The sequence below is a fragment of the Heloderma suspectum genome, chromosome 17 (genome assembly GCF_057233095.1).
Source record: "Heloderma suspectum isolate Gila_16-S chromosome 17, 16-S_ref, whole genome shotgun sequence".
Lineage (NCBI taxonomy): Eukaryota > Metazoa > Chordata > Lepidosauria > Squamata > Helodermatidae > Heloderma > Heloderma suspectum.
This window is the reverse complement of record NC_139474.1, coordinates 10,316,327-10,336,567: the sequence shown is the minus strand read 5'-3', so window position 1 is coordinate 10,336,567 and position 20,241 is coordinate 10,316,327. Positions and strand designations below refer to the sequence as shown.

Below are 20,241 nucleotides of genomic sequence, written 5' to 3'. Positions count from 1 at the left end.
AAATTCCACAGAATGCACTCTGACAACCTTCCTATTTTGAAAATCCAGATTAGCAGCCTCCGATAGGCAATTTTAATCTAAAAAAATGTAGGTTTTCTCAGTCTTGTCAATTTCTCCGCTGTCAGCCTGGTTCCTCTGACAGCTGGTTGGTGTGATATTTACATAAACCTACCCATTGTCCCATCGTGCTCTGCAAAACAGTTCAGTCCCTGCCTGCCAGCAGAGGTCCCACATGATTGCCTTCCTGCGGAAACCCAGCAGTGTGTGCAAACAACATTCATCATCATTAAGAAAGGGGTGCAGACAAGAAAAGTGCTCCCCATCAAAAGATGCAATGCTGTAAACACAGTTTTTGTAAACCATGAAGGCACAACACTTTTTTTGGCCTCACGTTCCCTTTGAAACTAGTTTTACTAGGAAATGTCTAAGAAACTTCAAGAACGTAAGAAGAGCCCTGCTGGATCAGACCAAAGCTCCATCTAGTCCAGCATTCTGGTCAAACAGTGGCCAACCAGCTGCCCACAGGAAACCCGCAAGCAGAACAGGAGTGCAGCAGCACTCTCCCACCCATGTTCCCCAGCATACAGCCTCTGATACTGGAGGTAACATGTAGTCATCAGGACCAGTAGCCATTGATAGCCTTCTCCTCTCTGAATTTGTCTAACCCCCTTTTAAAGCCATCCAAATTGGTGGCCCTCGCTACATTTTGTGGTAGCAAATTCCATAGTTTATGCGCTGTGGGGAAAAGTCCTTCCTTTTATCTGTCCTGAATCTCCCATCCATCAGCTTCATGAGATGAGCCCATTGGGTTCTAGTATTATATGAGAGGGGGAAACAGGTCTCCCTATCCACATTCTCCACACGATGCATAATATTGTACACCTCTCTCATGTCTCCCAGTACCCTCCTTTTTTCCAAGCTAAACAACCCCAGCTGTTTTACCTTCCCTCTTCGGGGAATTGCTCCAGCCCTTTGATCCTTACTCCTCCTCTTCACACTTTTGATCTGAGCATGGAATGAACAGCTGTATCCTGAATGATTATAGCACCTTTCCCTTTTATTGATTTTTTCTAAATGAAAATGCAGTCCTGCCCCCCAAGTTAAGTCAGTATGTCTCGAGCACATCAGAACGAATCCGCAAAGGTATTTGAGAAGGAAGGAGGCTTGTCGTGATCTTAGAGCAGGGCTGGGGAATCTCTTTCAGCCTGACGGTACAAGGTTGGGAAAAGTTACACTAATATAATTCTGATGCTCTGACCCAAAGGCATAGGAAAGAGCAGTTTTGCTGGAGTTCAGCAGGTCTGGGCCCGGTCCATGCCCTGCATTTCTTTATGGAAGTAAGGGGTATAACTGCATGAGCAGAAGTATCATTTTTATTTTTAATTCAGGCAAACAGCTATAGGCAATGATCAAAAGAGGGAGAATCTTGTTCTCTTTGCTTCCTGCCACTAGGGCACCAATTGAAGCAATACACAGTAGCTTCTATTTCGGTCCCTGTGCTTTTGCATCGACATACAATGATGAGAGGGGTGGATGTCAGGAGGTAGCATGGTAGGGTGCCTGCCCTGGCCCACCCCACAGCAGGGGCCCTGGTGCTGATCACTGGAGGGATAAAGCTTTGCTTCCCGTGACGCCAGTTGCTCGCTCTCAACAGCTGGACTGGGCGCAGAAGAGGAAGGGAAGTGAATGGATGTGGGGTTCCCTGGGGAGGGGAGTGCCCAGGGGGAGGATCCCACCTCCAGACTGTTAATGGTACTGGATGATATAGGGCTTTCCTATACAAGGTATTTATCATGCACTCATCATTTCCTACTCATGGTTGCTTACAGGTTCTTTAGATGATGACATGACTCCCCAGTTTCGCTTCTGTGTCTAAGCAGCACTTTGGGTGAGTTTTTTTTAGAGCAGAGAAAATGCAGCATTTAATTGTGAAGATGAAAGAAAGTGCAATTTGTGCCATTCCATTATACCACAGCACCACCTAGAGGTTACATAGCTGAAAAGCAGAAAAGGAAACGCTCCTCGTGTAGCACTCGAATCTCAATTCTGCAATGAAACCGAAAATATAGTGGATTTACTGCCTCGTGTAGAAAAGCTCATAGTTGTTATGGAGCTTAAGGCAAAGCAAGGCTGGGTTATTGCGTTCCTCCCCTCCTTCCTTGTGGACTTCCTTGGCGGGGAGGGGGGAATAAATATAAAATATAGACACATCCCAAGCCTTGATGATAAAAAAAAATCTCAGGTCTGAGGAACTGGTGGCCCTCCAGATGTGGTTGGAATCCAGTTCCCATCATCCCTGGGGTTGGTGGGTTAGAGTCCAACAACATCTGGAGTGCACCAGCTGGCCTGCAGCTTGCCTCACACACACACCCAAAGCCTGTTTCTATGATCTATCACATTTCCTCATGATAAAAAGGGCTACAGTTGAAATGAGGTTATGTAGCCACACGGGGACACTGTTGTACCACATCAGAAAAATACTACTTTCCCTTTGTATCTACTGTGGGTGTGTAGATGTCTGTCTGTCCCCCCAGACCCCACAAACCCTGTGCCCTTCGCTTCGGCCCCGCTGACGTGCAGAAAAGCTACGGCCTTGCCGGAGGATTTGATGGCAACTTCTGATGCTTTTTTCCCTAGTGGGTGTTGCCAGCTGCAGTTGAGAGGGGCTGGGAAACCCATCTGCCAAATGCATCGTATTTGAAGAAGTGGTCCTCGTTTCTGTGGCATGTCTCAATTCTTTCTCCCCCTCCAAAAATGTTCAGTTCCATAGAACTAAAAATTATGCATCACTTATGCTCAAAAACTGTAGAACTGGGAATGTTTTCCTTATGGCTGCAAGATTTCAGCAGTCAGTAAGTGAAAGCTTTGAGCTGATTAATGAGCTTTTGAGTGGATTTCCCACATTGTGTTGAGAGTTTGTCATTTTTATCCCACTTTTCCTCCAAGAAGGTCAGGATGGGGCACAAAGCATCTCCCCCCCCGCTACCCCAGGCCCTTATTTCAACCATCCGACAATCCTGTGAGGTGGGCTAGAAAGAGGGATTGGTGACTTTATGGCTGAATGGGCTGCTAGCGCTACCAATCCAAAGGCATTGTGCAGCTATTCTGTTTTTTCTTCCTTGATGGATTTTCTGCAGTAAGAAAAAAGATGGAAGGAGCAGTGGGGAAAATACAGGAGGGTTACAAGTGGAAGACCATGTCAGGACTCACCATAAAAAAAAACCCTGAATGAGGCAGTGGGTGTAATAAAAGCCTCATCTGGAAGCATACATGGTCTGCTCTTCCTATTCCCCATCTTTTCTCCCTTTCAATGTGGTTAATATTATGCTTGCTTGCTTGGAGAGCTTTCTAAGCCCCTTTCAGTATTCAAAAGTAATATTTAAAACAACAAAACAGAATGAGCAAGATAAACCATTTCTATCCCTATGAGACTATTTTTAAAATTATTTCAAAGCAAACATCAACATTTACAGTCACCCACACCCATTCCGGCAGGGTGCAGCAGAGGGAGATGAGAAGGGAAGCAGGGCCATTTGCACCAGCCCCGCTGAAAGGACGGTTGCATTTTTCCTCTTCCCTCCTCATCCCTTTACCCTTTTCTGTCATGTCTGTTTAGACTGTCAGCCTGCAGGCAGAGATTGATCGTATATAAGTCGCTCCCGGAGCTTTTCTGGCTGAGGAATGGGATAATAAGTCTTTAAATAAATTAAATAAACATACATACATACATAATCAAAAGTGGCTGGGAGGATTGTCTGAATTAAAATCGTGCAAGCAATATACAAAGGATTAAAACACACACGCTGACATTTGACACTTCTTTATTAAAAATGGCCGCAATATCAAAAATAAACTCTGCCAAGGAAAGCAATTGCCTCTTCCTCCCCGCGCCCCCATTCCATACACTCAATGAAGGTGCACTCCCTTAGCCATTGCTTGAAGCACATATAGATTAAGGCGCATAATTCTTCATCTCAAACATACTCCCTGAGTAAAACAGATCTCTTTGGTCAATTGAGCTTTGAAACAAAGCTCCCTGAGGACAGTTTCCCAGTGTGTTCCTTTCCAACTGATCTTGTTTATTTATCGGTGCTACAGAATGCAAAAAAAGCAGCAGCCCTGTACATAGCTGCATTGCTAAACAGACCTTTAAGACACGCACACACCCGTGCACACACATTCAAGCCCCTGGAATACCCCCCCCCCCCCCGCAGCAAAGCAGCCACATCCAATAGGCCATGAATCTGGCTGCATCCCCTTTCCAAAATGCTCAGGAGCTGTGGGTTGCCTCCGCCAATATTGAGGGGGTCTCCAGGTTAACGAAAGAGACGGAGAAGCCAGGGTTGGAGATTAAGCTGTCCAAGCTCTTCTCCTTTTTCATCTATTTTTCGTATACAGGGATAATCAAACAATACCTTTCATTGTACGCTCCGTTTCTATTTGCCACTATTTACCGATACCTGTCCCAGTGTCATCATTTTGACCTTGCTTGGGCGGTACCTTGTTAACATTTTTGACGAGTGTGAGGATTGCTAGCGCTGTTGGCAGCCTTCAGGGTTCAGGCCGCCCTCACCACCGCTCCCGGACTCTTAATCATTAAACCTACGAGTGGGGCGCAAATGCATCTCATCTCTAGGGCACACTCCTGTAACTGCATGCACACAGAGCTTTTCTACACGAGGCTGTTCATCGCTGTATCTGCTTTCAGTTTCCTTGCAGAATTGAGCTCCAAGCAATACACAAAAGCTTTTCCTCTCCTGCTTTTCCGCTACATAGCCTCTAGGTGCTGCTGTGCTACAGCAGAATAGCGCACGTACACAAATAGGGAACTACCTTTTCTTTCACTTTAAGAAATAACTCATTTTGTCCCCTCTAAAAAAACCTGGGAAAGTGCTCTTAAAAAACAGAAGCGAAACTGGAGGCTGACGAAGGAACCCGTAAACAACAGTGAATAAGACATCACGAGCGCACAATAAATGCCTCATGTAGAAAACCTCACAGTGTTCTGGGCACCACATGGAGAGTGGCCAGAGGAGAACATCCAGGATGGTGGGGAGTCATGAAACTAAGTCCTGCAAGGAACAGTTGGAAGCGCTGGGTAGGTTTTAGCCTGGAGATGAGAAGATCAAGGGAAGACGTGATAGTGGCCTTCCAATATCTGATGGGCTGTCAGGCAGACCATGGAGGAGACAGGGTAAAATCCAACATAAGTCCTACTTAGAGTAGACCCATTGGAATGAATGGGACTTAAGTTAGACATGACTAAGTTCTTGTTCTGTCACTGAAGAGGGCAGGACTTGTTTAAACTTTTGTCCTTTTTAATGAGACTTCCCCAACCTTGTGCCGTCCAGGTGTTTTGGACTACAGCTCCAGCACTCGTGACCACTGGAGCCATGTGGGCTGGGGCTGATGGGAGCTGAAGTCCAAAAACACCCGGAGAGCACCAGGCTAGCTGGGAAATGTTTACAATTCCCTTCCCTGCCCCCACCCCCTTCCTGAGTTCACGTTTTTGCTGGGAGGAGCGTAGGAGCAAGGAACGTCTTGACTTCCAGGTGTTCCTGGACTGCAGCTCCCATCAGCCCTTGCCAGCATAGCCAAGGGTGAGCGCTGATGGGAGCTGAAGTCCAACAACATCTGGAAGACCAGGCGTTCCCCCTCCTTGCTCTAGAGCACCGCAGAACCAGTGTTCAAATCGCTACGTCAGCGGCTACAGTAGTTCATTCTGTGGCTATGTTCCATCCACAGGACCAGCGGCAGCTTAAGGACAGAAGGAGAGTCTTGCTGGAGCAGGTCAGCAGTCCAACTAACTGGTGGAGGGAAGCCCACGAGAGAGAGCATCTACACTGGAAAATGTTTAATGGAGTGCTTCCGGGTTCAAGGGTCGGAGCGAGGCTGGGCCTAGGACCCTTTCTCCTGGTAGGGTTGCCCACTCTGCCCTTCCTTGGCACACTCTCGGTGCCTGCTGAGCGACTTCACGTGGGGAGAGTTCCAGTCCCGGAGGAAGACATCCTCCATTTGACGGCGCAGGCTGTGTCCCGGGGCTCCCGAGACAGCCTCATTCTGCCTGACGACCAGCCCCACGCCAGTGGTGTTGACAAAATAATCTTCAGACCAGTTGGAAGTACCTGGAGATGGTGAAAAAGCACAGTGGGTTAAAGGGCTTCCTGCACAATTCTGAGACCCGGTTCACACGTCACGGCAGCAGTCCCTGCGTTGTTTAACCCAGGAATTGCAGGGACAAGCAGAGTGTGCAAGCTGCACGCTCATCCTTTCCACTTTTAATGAACAACTCAGGAACGCCCCATTCCTGGATTGTTTCATGACATGCGAACCCAGAAACTCTGGGTTGTTTATGGGTTAAACAACCCAGAGTTAAGCCCACAACAGAACATGGGTGATTGTTGGGTTAACTCGGGGCTGTTTAACCCATAAACATCCCAGTGTTTCCCAGGTCTGCACATCATGAAACAACCCAGGAACAGGGCATTCCTGTGTTGTTAATAAAAAGTGGAAATGACAAGTGCGCGGCTTGCAAACAAGGTGTGAGTGTAGGAAGCAGCCCAGAGGTGGCAGCGGGATTATCGGCAGGCTGGACTGAGGATTTGCGTTGCCTGCCAGGCAAACCAATGGTGTTGGAAGGGAAGTCCTGGCCGTCCAGAGAGTGAACTAGTGGGAGGGGGAGGAGGGGGAAAGAGAAAACACGGACAAGGCCTACGTACCAATGTAGGCAACTCGGTCAGTCACCATGTATTTGTTGTGATTCACGTGGGCGTAAGGGATTGGCGGTTGCTCCCCCTCCGAGGGAACAACAAAGAGTTTCTGGAAAGAAAACAAAACCCAAAAAGTTGCCACTTTGTGCTCTCAATCCAAAGAGGGAGTGGGCAATTGCTCCATTAGCTTCTTCAGGAACTGACTACTAAACCCATCTTGAGGTGGGTACTGCATGGTGTAGAGGCTAGAGCAGCCTTCCCAATCTGGTACCCTCCAGATGTGTTGGACTACAACTCCCATTATCACTGCCAGGGAGACGAGAGTTGTAGTCCAACACATCTGGAGGGTGCGAGATTAGGTTAGAGCATTGAACTAAGACCAAGAGAAGAGACCGAAGTTCAAATCCTCACTCCACCATGAAGGTCACTAGGTGGGCCAGTCATATTTGCACTCTCTCTCTCTGCCTAGCCTACTTTGCAGAGTTATTGTGAGGATAAATGGGGGGAAAGAACCATGTACACCATCCTGTGCTTTCTGGAGGATGGGTGGGATGTTTTTTTTTAAGTAATAAATAATAAACAGACACTTCTTCATACTTCCAGCTTAGCATCTATAGAAGGTTTCAGAAGTCTATAAAGCAGCTGACTTACATGATCTCAGGGCTTTCTAGATGAGGCTTTTAACCTTCTACTTTACCATGGCTTCTGCTTCCAGATTCTTTGTGGGATTAAGATCGAATCCTCTACAAACAATTTTTCCCAAGGTTTTCCTTCTCTGCCTTTCTATATGTTCCACTACATAACCTCTAGGTGGTGTTGTGGTATAGCGGAATTGCACAACTACACTAGCATTTCATTCCGCCGTTCCCCAAAATGCTGACTTTCCCTTAATAAAAAATCCCCGCAAAAACGCTTGCCAAGCACAGGAGTGGCCCTGGAGGATGACGACATTGTCTAAACCACCTGCAAACTTCCATGAGTGAGGAATCACCTGTGCACAATAAATGCCTCATGTAGAAAAGCTCTTAGTAATCCTTACAGCAACCCTGTAAGGTAGGTCAGTTATCTGCATTGCAAATTGTGTGTTTGTGGGCAGGGGCCGGGGCCGGGGTGGGAGGGTGGGGACAGGACAGCTAAGGCTGAGAGATACAGCTTGAGGGGCATCAGTGAGTTCATGGCTCGAGGCAGGATCCTGAACTCAAGACTTCCCATTTCAGAAAGCATCATATCCGTTCTATGTATGGTCCACCATCACCACCTTTCAAGATGAAGATGCAGTGCTGAGGAACTGAACCAACGGCCCTGTCTCTAACACGCTATGGTGTACTCCGAGTGGCAGCAGCTCTCCAGGGCTTCTGTCTGCACCAGCCCTACCTGGAGATGTGAGGGATTGAACCTGGGACCTCCTGCATCCGAAGCAGGCGCTCTACTGCTGAGCTACGCCCCCTCCCGCTAATACATATACACAAGAAGCTGCCTTATCCCAGGTCAAACCACCGATCCATCCAGCCCACTTTTCAGTTGTGACTGGCAGCAGCGCCTGGGGATGTCACGCAGCACACACACAGCGCTGCTTTCTCAGGGCTCTGAGCCAAAGATTAGCAGCCTGCAGCTCATTCTGTGGTTCCAGGACTCACCACCTCAATGGGGCAATGCAGGGGCTCGTGGCTAAGGACGTGGAGCGACTCCAGGAAGACGAACATGGCTGGCTTGGAGTGCGGCCAGCAGCTGATGAGGAGGCGCACCTTCACTCTGCGGTCGCAGGCCGCCGTGCGCAAAGCATCGTCGATGACCGGCCAGAACCTATGAGGGCGGGCCAAACATAAGAGTGTTATTATTGTAGACAGGAGGAGCAGTCCTTCATTTCGTGTCCTCTGCCTGCTGTTGGAAACAGGATGCGCAGACATCGAAGCCTTTCCTCAGAATATGGAAGAGAGACTACAGGCGCAATCCTATCCATGTTTAGACAGAAAAAAGGTCAGCAACACCAAGCATGCCCCAGCCAGCCATGCTGGGAGTTGTAGGCCTTTTTCCCTATCTACACATGCATCGGATTGCGCCGTAAATAGAATTTGTTATTATGAAGCCTGTAAAGGAAAGAGAGGAAAAAATTTATACTACTCTCTGTCAACAACTAGATGTAAATGTGATGTAAATTTCTTTGTGTGTGTTTGTTTCTGTAATTGGAACATTCCTAAAATTCTTCAATGAATTAGGAAAGGCTTCTCAATGCTTTAGCGCCGGTGCTTGGTTCGGACTCTTGTGTGTAATTTTCAAATGCAAATTTGATTAGTATTTCATTCAACGATGATAAGCCACCTTGGATATCAACTGTGCGGAAAGGCAGAAGGTACTTAAAAAGAAAGGAAAAAAACTCTCACCTTTTGGGCTTGCAGAACGAACACTGAGGCTCGTAGTCCATTACGGCAATGTAGATGAAGTCTTCCGCATCCTCAATGGTGCTTATGATGGCGGAGAGATCAGAGGTTCGTCCCTTGGAGCACAGGGCTGGCGGGGAGCTCTAGAACCAGAGAATTGCAGTGTCAAAGAGCATGAGAAGGGACCAGCCATTTCCACCCTCCAGGCCAGGGGTGGGCAACTATAAGCCGGGGGGCCAAATCCACCCCTCCAGAATCCACCAGGTGGCCACACCCCCAAACCCTAAGCATTTGGCAGTTTCCTGGCTTTTGTGCAGTTTTTTCCCCCGTTCTAAAAGGTTGAAGGCTTAGTTGCATTTAATTTCATTACATTTCTATACTGCGCAATAGCCAAAGCTCTCTGGGTGATTTACAAAGTTTAAAAATACAATATTGTACCTAATATAAAAACCATTTACATACAAACATATAAAAACACACACACACAAGATAGAAAGACTAACAACCGAGTATTCATACGACTATAATGATCAACAATAAGAAATCCCAGGACCCAATTAAAAACCTTATCATACGCTGCCAAAAGTTTCTAAGAGCTCTAAGCTACAATATGCTGGTAGTTTTAGTATTTTGGCCCTGCCCCCTTTTGCCTTTGGCCCTGCCCACTACTGGGATGCAGCCACCAAAAGCTTGTCTGAAATGGAATTCAGCCATCGGGCTCAAAGAGATTGCCCACAACTGCTTTAAAGACGAGCGTGACCAGCCTTGGCATCTGCTTGCTCCACCAGTTCTATCTCAACTTCATGCTCCCACTCCAGGGAAGGAGGGAGCGCGAAGCAGCAGCAAGGCTTACGGAAATGTACAGCTCTGCGTCGGTGCCATTGAGCTGCAGCTTCAGGGGGTGGCTCAGGCTGGACTCAGCCGCAAGGCTGGCTGGCCATGCTGCCGGGATGGAAGCCCCCTCTTCTCCCAGCATGCGGTAGATGGCAAAGATCCGGTGCAGGTCCCGAGCCAGGCAGCTGCAGTTGTACAGCACAGCACCCAGTTCCTTCACCTGGAATGGAAAGAAGCAGATGAGCAGCACTCTTAAGAGAGGTCTCCGACGCTCCAGCCATGCTCCCTTTTAAGTAGGCCTCCGTCTCATCCCCTGGGACCTGGTGTGTGCACCAGTGCAGCCCTGAAGGGCCAGCTTCTTGAACCTCAGCTGGACCACAGTTGCAGAGAGAGTGAGAGGAATCTGCCTTCCCTGGCCAAGCTCCCATTGACAGGGACTGAAGTGCAGGGTGGGGAGGGACAGTGAGTCTTGATGTGCACTGGGATGGGCTTCACCTCCCAGAGGGTTTTGCACCAGATAAACCCTCCTTGCACACATCCCCAGCCTGCCTAATGACAGCCCTTTTGCAAGCAACAGGTCAAGTTGGGGCCTGCAACAAAATGTTGCAGCATATCCCCGGCATATCCCAACAGGCCCAGGGAAGAAAAACGACATAGGGTCTAAAGCAAGGGTGAGGAACCTCCAGCCCATGGAGGCTGGGGCTCCCTCTGTGGGCCCTCCCCTCCCCAAGCCCCACCCCATGGCCTGGAGGCTACAAGGGGCATGGGGAGGGGAGAGGAATCCCCTTGTTCTCTCCGATCTGCGGAAGGGGGTACCAGCAAGGAAGGGGAGTGGCGCATTCAGCTGGTGCTGGCAGGAGCTCCTGCAAGCGCAGCTTGAGTGCGCTGTGCCGCTTCACCATTGCAACCTGCGTGTTCACATGCTTCTCTCACTCTGGTGGTGGTGAGATGGAGGAGCGACAGATGCGGCTGCCTGCTCGCTCCCGGGCTCTCTGCCTGCCAAGCAAGTGAGCGGGCGGGAGGAAGGAAGGAGGAGAGAGAGAGAGGAGGAGGAGCAGCTGGTGACCACGGTGGGGAGAAGGGCAACTCCCTGAGGGAGGGGGCTCACTGAGAATGACTTGCCCAAGCGCCCTCTGAAACCAGGAGCTGACCCCGGGACAAAGGGTCTAGTGGCCTCTTTAATCCCCCACAATGCCCCTGACAAAGCCTTGCTCTGGAGCACTGTGGGAACTTAAAGGGGCAGCCCTCAGCCACCAGGCAGTGCTCAGGGCACTGCTGCTAGGCACTGCCGTGACCACATGAGCCCTCCTGGACAACCAGATCGCGCTGTTTTCCAATGTATGGAAGCCCCCGCCCCCCTGCCCCGCCACCAAGCTCCCTAACAATCCACAGAGTGCATCCACAGGGAGTCCGTGGGGGCAATTCCCTCTGCCCGCCACCCCGTCGGCCCTGTTCCCACCACGGCGGTACCTGCGTGAGCGAGCGCCAGTCCATGTTGGCGCTGCCAATGTAGATGTGCTTCCGATCCACCACCCATAACTTGGTGTGCACGATGCCCCCCGTCAGGCGCGTCATGTCCACGTACCGCACGTCCGCCCCTATGGAAGGAGGGTGCGAGGACTGAGGGAAGCCAACAGCTAACTCTGGCCAAGGCTCAAGGCCCATCTTCCACTCCCCCATCAATTTTAGGCTGACATCATTCTCATTATCATTCGCTAGCAAATGGACCCAGCTTTGCATGGGTTTGAATGCATGGCCATTAACAATGAAGCCTTCAAGAAAATGTACGCAGCTGTCAGAGTTGGACACATCATGTCCACCCTGTAGGGATGTCGGAAAGATCCATTTGGGGGGTGGATTTTGACGAGTTTTCCTAGGTTCACCCCGCCCCCCGTCAACCCTAGACTCCGTTCCAGTTCCAGCAGAGGTGCCCAACTCAGTCTGCAGTGACTCCACCCAGCTCGCAGATTTTCTGGTTATTTTGCACATTCCCCCCCCCCTCAGGTTCTGCAATTTCCGCAAATTACATCCCAGATGCAAAGCAGACAAAAGGAAGCCCATCTTCAAACAGCAAATCATTAATTTGTGAAAGTTTCTCCTAAAAGATGCATCAACAGCCACCAACTTAGGTGGCTTAGATTAGACAAATTAACAGCATCTATCAATGACAGCTCATAGGAACCTCCATGTTCAGTGGGAGTCTACCTCTGAGTAATAGTTGCTGGGGGTCAAACAGCAGGGGAGGGGATATTACCTGGGAAGCCTGTGGGCTTCCCAGCAGCATCTCATTGGCCACTGCAAGGTTTGAGGCTAGACTAAATAGACTGTTGGTCTGGTCCAGCAGCAGGGCTGGTCTGATGCTTTAAGATATGCAGGAAAGGCCTAGAACACTCCCAGAATCCTTTGCAACCCACAAAGGGAGGCTCCATGGTTCAGACGCACAAGAGTTCCTCGGCAGAGAGATCAATGTGGAGCTGGTTCCACGCTGCTCGGCATCCGCTGCTCTAGCCAACATATTACCGTGACGGGCCAACTCGTCCGTGTCATTCTCCGACAACTGGGGGCTGTTCACAGCAATACTGAGCTTCACCCCACGAGAAGGCAGGCCCCGCAGTGATTCAAACACTGCCTTTCCCTGCAGAACAACAACACAGTGATATGATTATATTATATTATATTATATTATATTATATTATATTATATTATATTATATTATAATCTCTCCAAGCTCTCAAGGCAACATACACAAGAAAAAATAAGCACAACAAAATCCATGATAAAACGCATTAAGGACGCAATCCTATGCAGATAGGTGGCTGCCTCTAAACTCAGAGGTGACTGCCTAGCCAGTGCAGGCAGGAGAAGCATGGAGGGGATCGTCCCTCTGTGCTTCTCCTGCCCTGCCTTTTCGGGTAGACAGCCGATTGCAACTGTCTAGCTGCAGGAGGGCCAAGAGGGGGAGGAGGCTGCCAGATGACACATTGGATGTGTCATACCAGCATTTCCGCCCTCCCCACCCGGGAATGCCCTCCGGGAATGCCCCGTTTCCCAAACTCCTCTTGCGAGAGGCTGTTCCGCACTGCCTCCAAGGCAGTGCGGAAGTGGGGGGAGGTCGATTATCTGGAAAACCAGATATCCTATGGCCATCTAGCCACTGACTAGCGGCCATAGGATTGCTCCCTCCAATAATGTTTTAAAAGTTTTAAAAAGCACCAATGATTAAAAAAAAAATTTGAGAGAGAAATATCCAAGCTGTGAAACAGTGGAAAAAAGATAATTCCAAAACACAGCAGCTAACACATCACTAAAAATAAAAGAAGCAGCAGCTAAACATTATTTTCACTTCTACTTAGCATTTATATCCAAAGAATGTGTGTGTGTGTGTATCATTATAGGAAAAGCAACTAAACAGCCCTGCAAAACAGGAAAATCTTGGATCCCAGAGGGATGCAACCAACCCCGATAAGAATACTTGTAGTAAAGTAACTGGCCAAACAGGGATAAATATATATTCTAATGGATACTATTGTTCTTGTCTTTTAATATTTTGATATTTTTACAATTTTAATATTGATGATTTAATTATATTTTAAATTTTTGTACACTTGTATTTCTATTTCTATTTATAGGTTGTAATTGTACAAGTTTTAATGTTGTAAAGCCACCCCGAGTCCCAGTATTGTGAAAAAGGTGGGATGATATTATCATCATCATTATCATCATCAAGCGTTTTGCTTTCCCCCTTCGTCAGCGACAGTATTTAGCCATCCACAGTTAGCAGCGGACTGAGCAGGTACACAGGCCAGCTGGTCAGCCTTCCTCACTATGGTAAGATGTATTGCATTTCTACTTAAATTGTAGTTATTCTTTCTAAATTTGCATATATATATATATATATATATATATATGCATATGTAAGTTATGTAAACTGATGTCCTCTTTTGGGGATTATGCATTTCCTCTTTTTTTGGCAGTTCAGAAGCAGCCATCCTCCAGCTGACCTGCTGAGAAGAAGGATCCTGCACGTGAATATCTGAGTCTCGTAGGGTAAAGTAGAATGCCGCAATCTCCACGCTGCTGTTGGCTCCTGCCAGAAGGTCCATCCAGGCCTGGTAGATGGTTGGATTGTGAGGGTTCAGCGATTTGTAATCCAAGCTGGCTGGGATGCTCTCGAGGAGGACCAAGCTACAGCCAAAGAAGAGAGAGATGGGCGTGGGGGGAGCACGGTTTAGGCTAAAGAAGTGGTTTTTCTCCAATCCAGGCCCAACTTTTAAATCGACGCTGCTTTCCAGGATGACACAAATGGGCAGGAACCTGGGTTTGCTGGAAAGGAGCCTGCAAGCAGAAAATTGTGTCTCTGCCCTTTAGCCATTAATTATTATTATTATTATTACTACTACTACACTGATTATGCATCACTTCCCAATGCAAACAGGAGACTCCAAGCAATTTACACACACAGAAACCCATGATTAATATGGCTGGGGCGGGGGGTGGGGGGCAAAATCAATATAAACCATAATCTGCACAATACTACAAATAAAAATAAATACCACAGAAACAATCTAAAAACAACACAGTATAAAAAGTCTTCATCAACAAGTGCACCAGAATTCCCCCTGTTCGCAGTCCAGAATATTACACAGCCCTTACTTGCACTGCGTACTGCACTCCTCTGTCCCGCTCCACAGCTTTGGAAAGCCGCTCCATGTCCACTGTGCACATCCCATCATCCCCAGGAGAGATCCCAGGCCTCTGTGCTCCCAAATGAACCAGCAACCAAAGCCCAGGAGAAGCAAGACAAAAAGGGAACGGAGAGTCGAACGAGACGGGAAACGCTAAGCAGATACAGGGAGGGGCAAAGAGAGAGAGAGGAGAGAGAGATTTAGTGGAATCTCCTCTTGTTCACGACAACCGCAGACATCTCTCGAGTCCACCACCTCCAGCGAGATTTTCCAAATTCTGTCATGGTGTCTGGTACCGACCCCAGGTTCGGAGGGCCCTCGGGCAAGACACCCTCAACAAGCCCCTTCCCTCAGTGAGTCGACCTTCCCGCTGCCATGGTCACCAGCTGCTCCCCCTCCTCCTCCTCATTGCTCCCACTTGCCTGACAGGAGGGAGCAACTCGGGGGGGTTCTTGTCAGGGGGCCCTGCTGGTTTGTGGGCGTTTGGCACATGCCCAACCATGCCTGCCCTTGACGCCGGTCCTGATACATCAACCCCGTTATTCCGTACACTCCAGCTGTCCCATTTGCCAGGAATAGGGCCTTATTTGTTTTGCCTCCTGTCCCTGGTAAAGAAGGACCATTGGGATGCATGCAGATAAGAGTGTACCAGAATTCTCCTGATATACCATGGTCCACGTTTTGCCGTCTCCTTCAGCTGGCAAAGCCGCAGTCTGCAACTTCGAAGGTTTGACCATCTTCACGGTGGGCACCTGGAACTCAGTGGTGACCCTCGGCCTACTGAGGGCTTCATTTTCCATCGTGCCTTGCAGACCAGGCGCTGTCTCTCCCACCAGGGGCCTTGGCTTTGTTCTCCGGGGCCTCGGGGCCTCTAGTACCTGCAGCCGGGCCCTGTTGTCTTTCACCACTTCCCAGTCGACGTTTGGTTTCTGCGGCTGAAGAGAGAGAGGGAGGGGGTGGGGGAAGACTGCATTGAGACAATCATATCTCGGCTTAATACGCCAAGATATGAGTTAACCTTTTGACCATGCAAACAAACCCCCTTGTGTGAGCAAACAAACTGGAAAACCTTCAGTTAACTAGACTGCCCCATTTCATCCACACTCGGAAACTACAGTTAACAAATCCGGAGCAAGCCAATATATTCAAACCATGGTTTGAAGCTGGCTTTGTATCCTTGGGTATTCCAAAACTGTTAACCATAGTTTCCCAATTCAGATTAAATAGGGAACTATGGTCAATTGGAGATTCCTGGCTTATTCCTGGTTTATTTGCTCCTGCTTTACAGGGGATGTGTGGGCAGCCAAAATGTTAGTTCAGGGGTGGGCAACTTCTGGCCCTCCAGATGTTTTGGCCCACAACTCCCATGATCCCTCACCATTGGCTATGCTGGCTAGAGCTGATGGGAGTTATAGGCCAAAACATCTGGAATTGCCCATCCCTGGGCCAGTTCATATCTCAGCTTATTAAACCAAGATACAATCATCCAAACTATCCCAGTGAGAACCAAACCAGGAGGCCGCAGTTCTTGTGCAACCCGAGAAAAAGGTGTGAGCCTCATGGGACACCATCCGTTCTGTGGCAAGCAAAATAAATAACTAAAAGCATTCTCAAAGGCCACAAACCATAAAGCTGGAATGGCTGAATGCTAGTGTACTCTGGGGATATCAACAGCTTCCCCATTCCCTCCCCCCAAAATAGAAAGGGATGGTAGAAGGATTGCTGTCATATTTTCCCCGGTGCCAAGGTCCTGTTCCTTGCACAGCGGCCTCACAGAGAGAAATTCAGCCCCTGAAGCTTGGCCTAGCGTGCAGGAAAACTTTGGCCAGCTGAACGTATTTATGTCTTTGGGATATTAATGGCCTGCCTTTCAATGGGTACACTAAGTTGACAAAGTGGCTGATGTTTTCGCCAGTGGTGCAGCTGCTGAAGGCACAGGAACCTTATTGGGACACATGGGAAGATGTTGAGGGTTACCTCAGGAAGACCCCTGATTTTTGCAGACGTTTCACCCAGCCCCCGTTACCTCCTTTGCCCTGTTTTGGTGTGGGGAAGGCTCATCATCCTGTGGAAGGTCCAGTCTCCTCAGCCTGACAAAGGGGGACTGAAAAGGAAAATGGATGGATGTCTTCTTTGCCGTTCAACACACCCAGCTATGGCCGACATCTGGTTTGCTGTTTGCTTTTGCTTTTTAATGGCCCCGTGCCTGTGAACGATGGCCTGACCCCCAGGAACTAAGCAGCTGATGTGTTGAATGGCACTTTTGTTTGTGTATGTATTTACTTAAAACATTTATTTCTTGCCTTTCAAACCACAAGGACCCACAAAGTGGCTAAGAACAAGAAAAAGCCATGATTAGGGTGGACACATGCCCTACTTACAGAGGGCAGTCCTCTGTTGGAGAGCATCCTGTGTTTGATGGCCATCGTGGGGAAGTGCAGCCCTTTTGGGGCTGGTCGGATCTCCCCAGGGCCCCCGGCTCAGCTAGCATTTGCAAGATGAGCTGAGGGCTTTTTCCTGAAATCCAGGAACTCTTCTCAGGGGAGGGGAAGTGTTCTTAAATCAACATTTATGCAAATTGCAGTTACAATGCGCGTAATTTGCGCAAATTTCAGCTGTGGTTTGCTTGTGCGAATTGCTACCATAATATGTTTAATTTGCACAAATTACACATATTATGGCCAAAATTTGCACAAATTACAGCTGACATTCGCACAAATTACACACATTGCAGCTGACATTTGCGTCAATATCAGTTTAAGTGGGGGGGACCTGAAAATCTACAAGCGGGTCTGACTCGATCTGCATCAAGTTGGGCCAGCTCATGGGGAAGTGAGCTGACGTCTGGGGGGACGAGCTAATGAAAGCTCGGCAAACTTCACCCTCAGACAGATTCCTCTGACATCCCTAATCCAGTCCAATTCCAGTTTAAAGATAATGAACCATAAGAAGGGAGAGCAGCGGGGGTGTGGGGGTGTGAAATTGCAAATCAGCACTTAGCATCCGGACAGTGGACTGAGCAGGCCCAAAGGTCACCTGTTCGCAGTCGTCCCCATGATGGTGAGATCGATTGTATTTCTATTTAAATTCAAGTCACATTTTCTAAATTTGCATCTGTACATACAAATGAGCACACACACATTTCATGCAAAGATGCGTTTTCTTTTGTCCTCTTTTTTGGCAATATGTAAATGGTCTCCTGCGCCATGATACAGAATGGCCCAGTTTGGGATGGGCTAAACCAACCAGGAAGCCTGTGTCCGTGGCTTGTTTAGCATTCTGCCTGAACCAGGATCCCTGACTGTTTTGTGTGCTCACCAACTGTTCATTTCTTATACATATTTTTATAGTGCCCTTCAATTAAAATCCACAGGGCAGGGATGTAGACTTCCAGCTATGAACTGAGTGTCTGGGTAGTTTCATACAGGAAAAGGCTGTCCTAAATCTATCCAGGTCCTAGCTTCTTTGGAGCTTAAACAAGTATTATTAAGGAATTTTAAAATAAAAGAAACAGTAGTCAGTATGAAGATAACTGTCATACCAACCAAACGTAGAAAATACCATATACATACAGCACATACAAATACATATAGATAACTCTAAATATATGGGTTGAATTTAGACTTAGTAATTCTTAAAGTAGACCCATTGAGATCAGTGGGACTGAAGTTAGTGTGTCACACAACTAAGTGTGATTCAACCCTCCTTTAACCTTGTCTAATTTAATGGGACAAAACCTATTCAAAACTAAACATCCTGCAACTTTATATAAGGAAATAGAGGAGAAATAGAGGACAAAAAGATTAATATGCATATATCACTTTCAACACCACTGGTTTCACATTCTCGTATGATATATGGTGTGGACCACAATCCTATGCTTATGCAGAAGTAAGTCCCACTGTGTTCAATAGGGCTTACTCACTAGTCAGTATGTTCAGGATTGCAGCCTTCACTTTATATGGTTCCTTCCTCACCATAGCCCTTGCCATATTCATTTATAAATACTACATCAATTTATGTATTAATATCCTTTGCCATATTTTTTTTCTCCTTAAACTATTCTTCTATGTTTGGGAAGATTTTGCTGTTTCCTGTAGTGAGCAACCAAAATACGTGCAACCAAGTCACATGTTAACAATATCTGGGTTCACACAACACAACAAGCCAGGATACAGGTTGAGTGTGGGTCGAGTATGGGTTGTCACTGAATCGTGGGTTGTTGTGTTGTGCGAACCAATCCACACTAACAAACCATGGTTTGTTAACCATGAACGACCCACAAAGAGAATCCATGGTTTGTTGCTGGGTCACGAACTGTGGGTTGTACATAATTAACAAACTGGTTTGTTAGCATGGCCGGGTTCACACAGCACAACAACCCACGATTCAACAAAAAACCACACTCAGCCCATACTCTGGCTTGTCGTCTTGCGTGAACCCAGCCGATAGCTTTGCACCTGTTATGTTTTAGTCTCTCTTTTACTGCTAATTCCGCTGATTTTATCACACTGGCTGGTTTGAATGTATTTCAGCGAGCAATTGTATGGCCACCTTGAGGCCATAGGTGGGGTATAAAGTAATTAATTAAAAGTCAAAAACAACACTTGGAAATGGGGGCACAGACACCAGCCAGGAGCCAGTGAAGTTGATGCAACACCAGAGTTATATGCACCAAGCGGCTCGCCGTGTTATTATTTTGGCACCTGCATCCTGGGCCGCTTGTGGTCTGCCAAGATTCACCAGCTATATTTCCTGTGTGTTCAGGCTGTTGCTAAAGACAGAGGGAGGGTTACAAGTCTGCCACTGGAACAGCATTCGGAACAGAGATGAGCCTCTCCTAAGGCAAGCCGGAGTGTGACGGTTCCAAGCAGGAGAATTTGGATGTCAGCCCACAAGCAGGACATGAGGGTAACAGCAACATCCCGCTCCTGTTCCCCAGCAACTGGCTGGGGGAGCTTTAGGCTAAAAGATGTCAGTAGTTTTAATATTTTTGCCCCACCCCCTTTGCCTCTGGCTCTACCCACCTTCGAGAGCTTCTCTGAAACTGAACTTGGCCCTTGGGCTCATGGAGGTTCCCCACCCTGGTCTAAGTCCCTCTTAACGTGGGCAGCCATTGCCAAGTCTTTGCAACAGCAGTTTCCACAACCGAAAGCAAATGCCCGCAATCTAGCGTTCTCCAGATGTTTGGGACTTCAACTCCCATCAGCCCCAGTCAGCATGGCCAATGGCCAGGAATGCTGGGATATGTCGTCCAAAACGTCTGGAGGGCATTGGGTTGGGGAAAACTGGTCTAGAGCCACTGCCCCAGTCAAAATTGGAATCTCCCCCAGGGTGGCCAGGTGTCCTCTTTTACAGAGGACGGTCCTCTGTTTGCAAGGCTGGCGTGTCCAATTCCAGGGTAAAGATAAAGAACTGTAAGAATTGTTGTTCGTCATCCACAGTCAGCCCCTGAGCAGCAGCAGACACACCTGCTGGTCACACTCTTCCACACTAGAGTGGGATGTACTGTATTTCTACTGAAATTATAGAAACAACTATTTCTAAATGTGCATCTGTACAAATCGATTCACACATGCAAATCACTGCCCTCTGTTTTTCGGTGATGCATTTCCTTTTTCAGTGATTCATTAG

The 20,241-nt window shown here is 48.0% G+C and overlaps 1 protein-coding gene across 3 annotated transcripts in view; it reads right to left on the bottom strand.

The window, feature by feature from the left end:
• Positions 1-1,036: 1,036 nt before the first annotated feature.
• Positions 1,037-20,241, bottom strand: part of LOC146334452 (5'-3' exonuclease PLD3-like) — a 26,291-nt gene continuing 7,086 nt past the window's right edge. For 2 of the 3 annotated variants that reach the window (XM_084824253.1, XM_084824254.1), the window contains exons 3-13: positions 16,634-16,711; positions 15,276-15,542; positions 14,576-14,760; positions 13,924-14,107; positions 12,443-12,557; positions 11,393-11,520; positions 9,942-10,142; positions 9,092-9,231; positions 8,348-8,513; positions 6,720-6,819; positions 1,037-6,125 (exon numbers count right to left, since the gene is read on the bottom strand). In XM_084824253.1, the coding sequence (XP_084680379.1) occupies positions 5,899-6,125; positions 6,720-6,819; positions 8,348-8,513; positions 9,092-9,231; positions 9,942-10,142; positions 11,393-11,520; positions 12,443-12,557; positions 13,924-14,107; positions 14,576-14,760; positions 15,276-15,542; positions 16,634-16,711 (1,791 nt within the window). In that variant the 3' untranslated portion in view covers positions 1,037-5,898. The remainder of the gene's footprint in view (positions 6,126-6,719; positions 6,820-8,347; positions 8,514-9,091; positions 9,232-9,941; positions 10,143-11,392; positions 11,521-12,442; positions 12,558-13,923; positions 14,108-14,575; positions 14,761-15,275; positions 15,543-16,633; positions 16,712-20,241) is intronic. The other variant, XM_084824252.1, reaches the window with a different exon arrangement.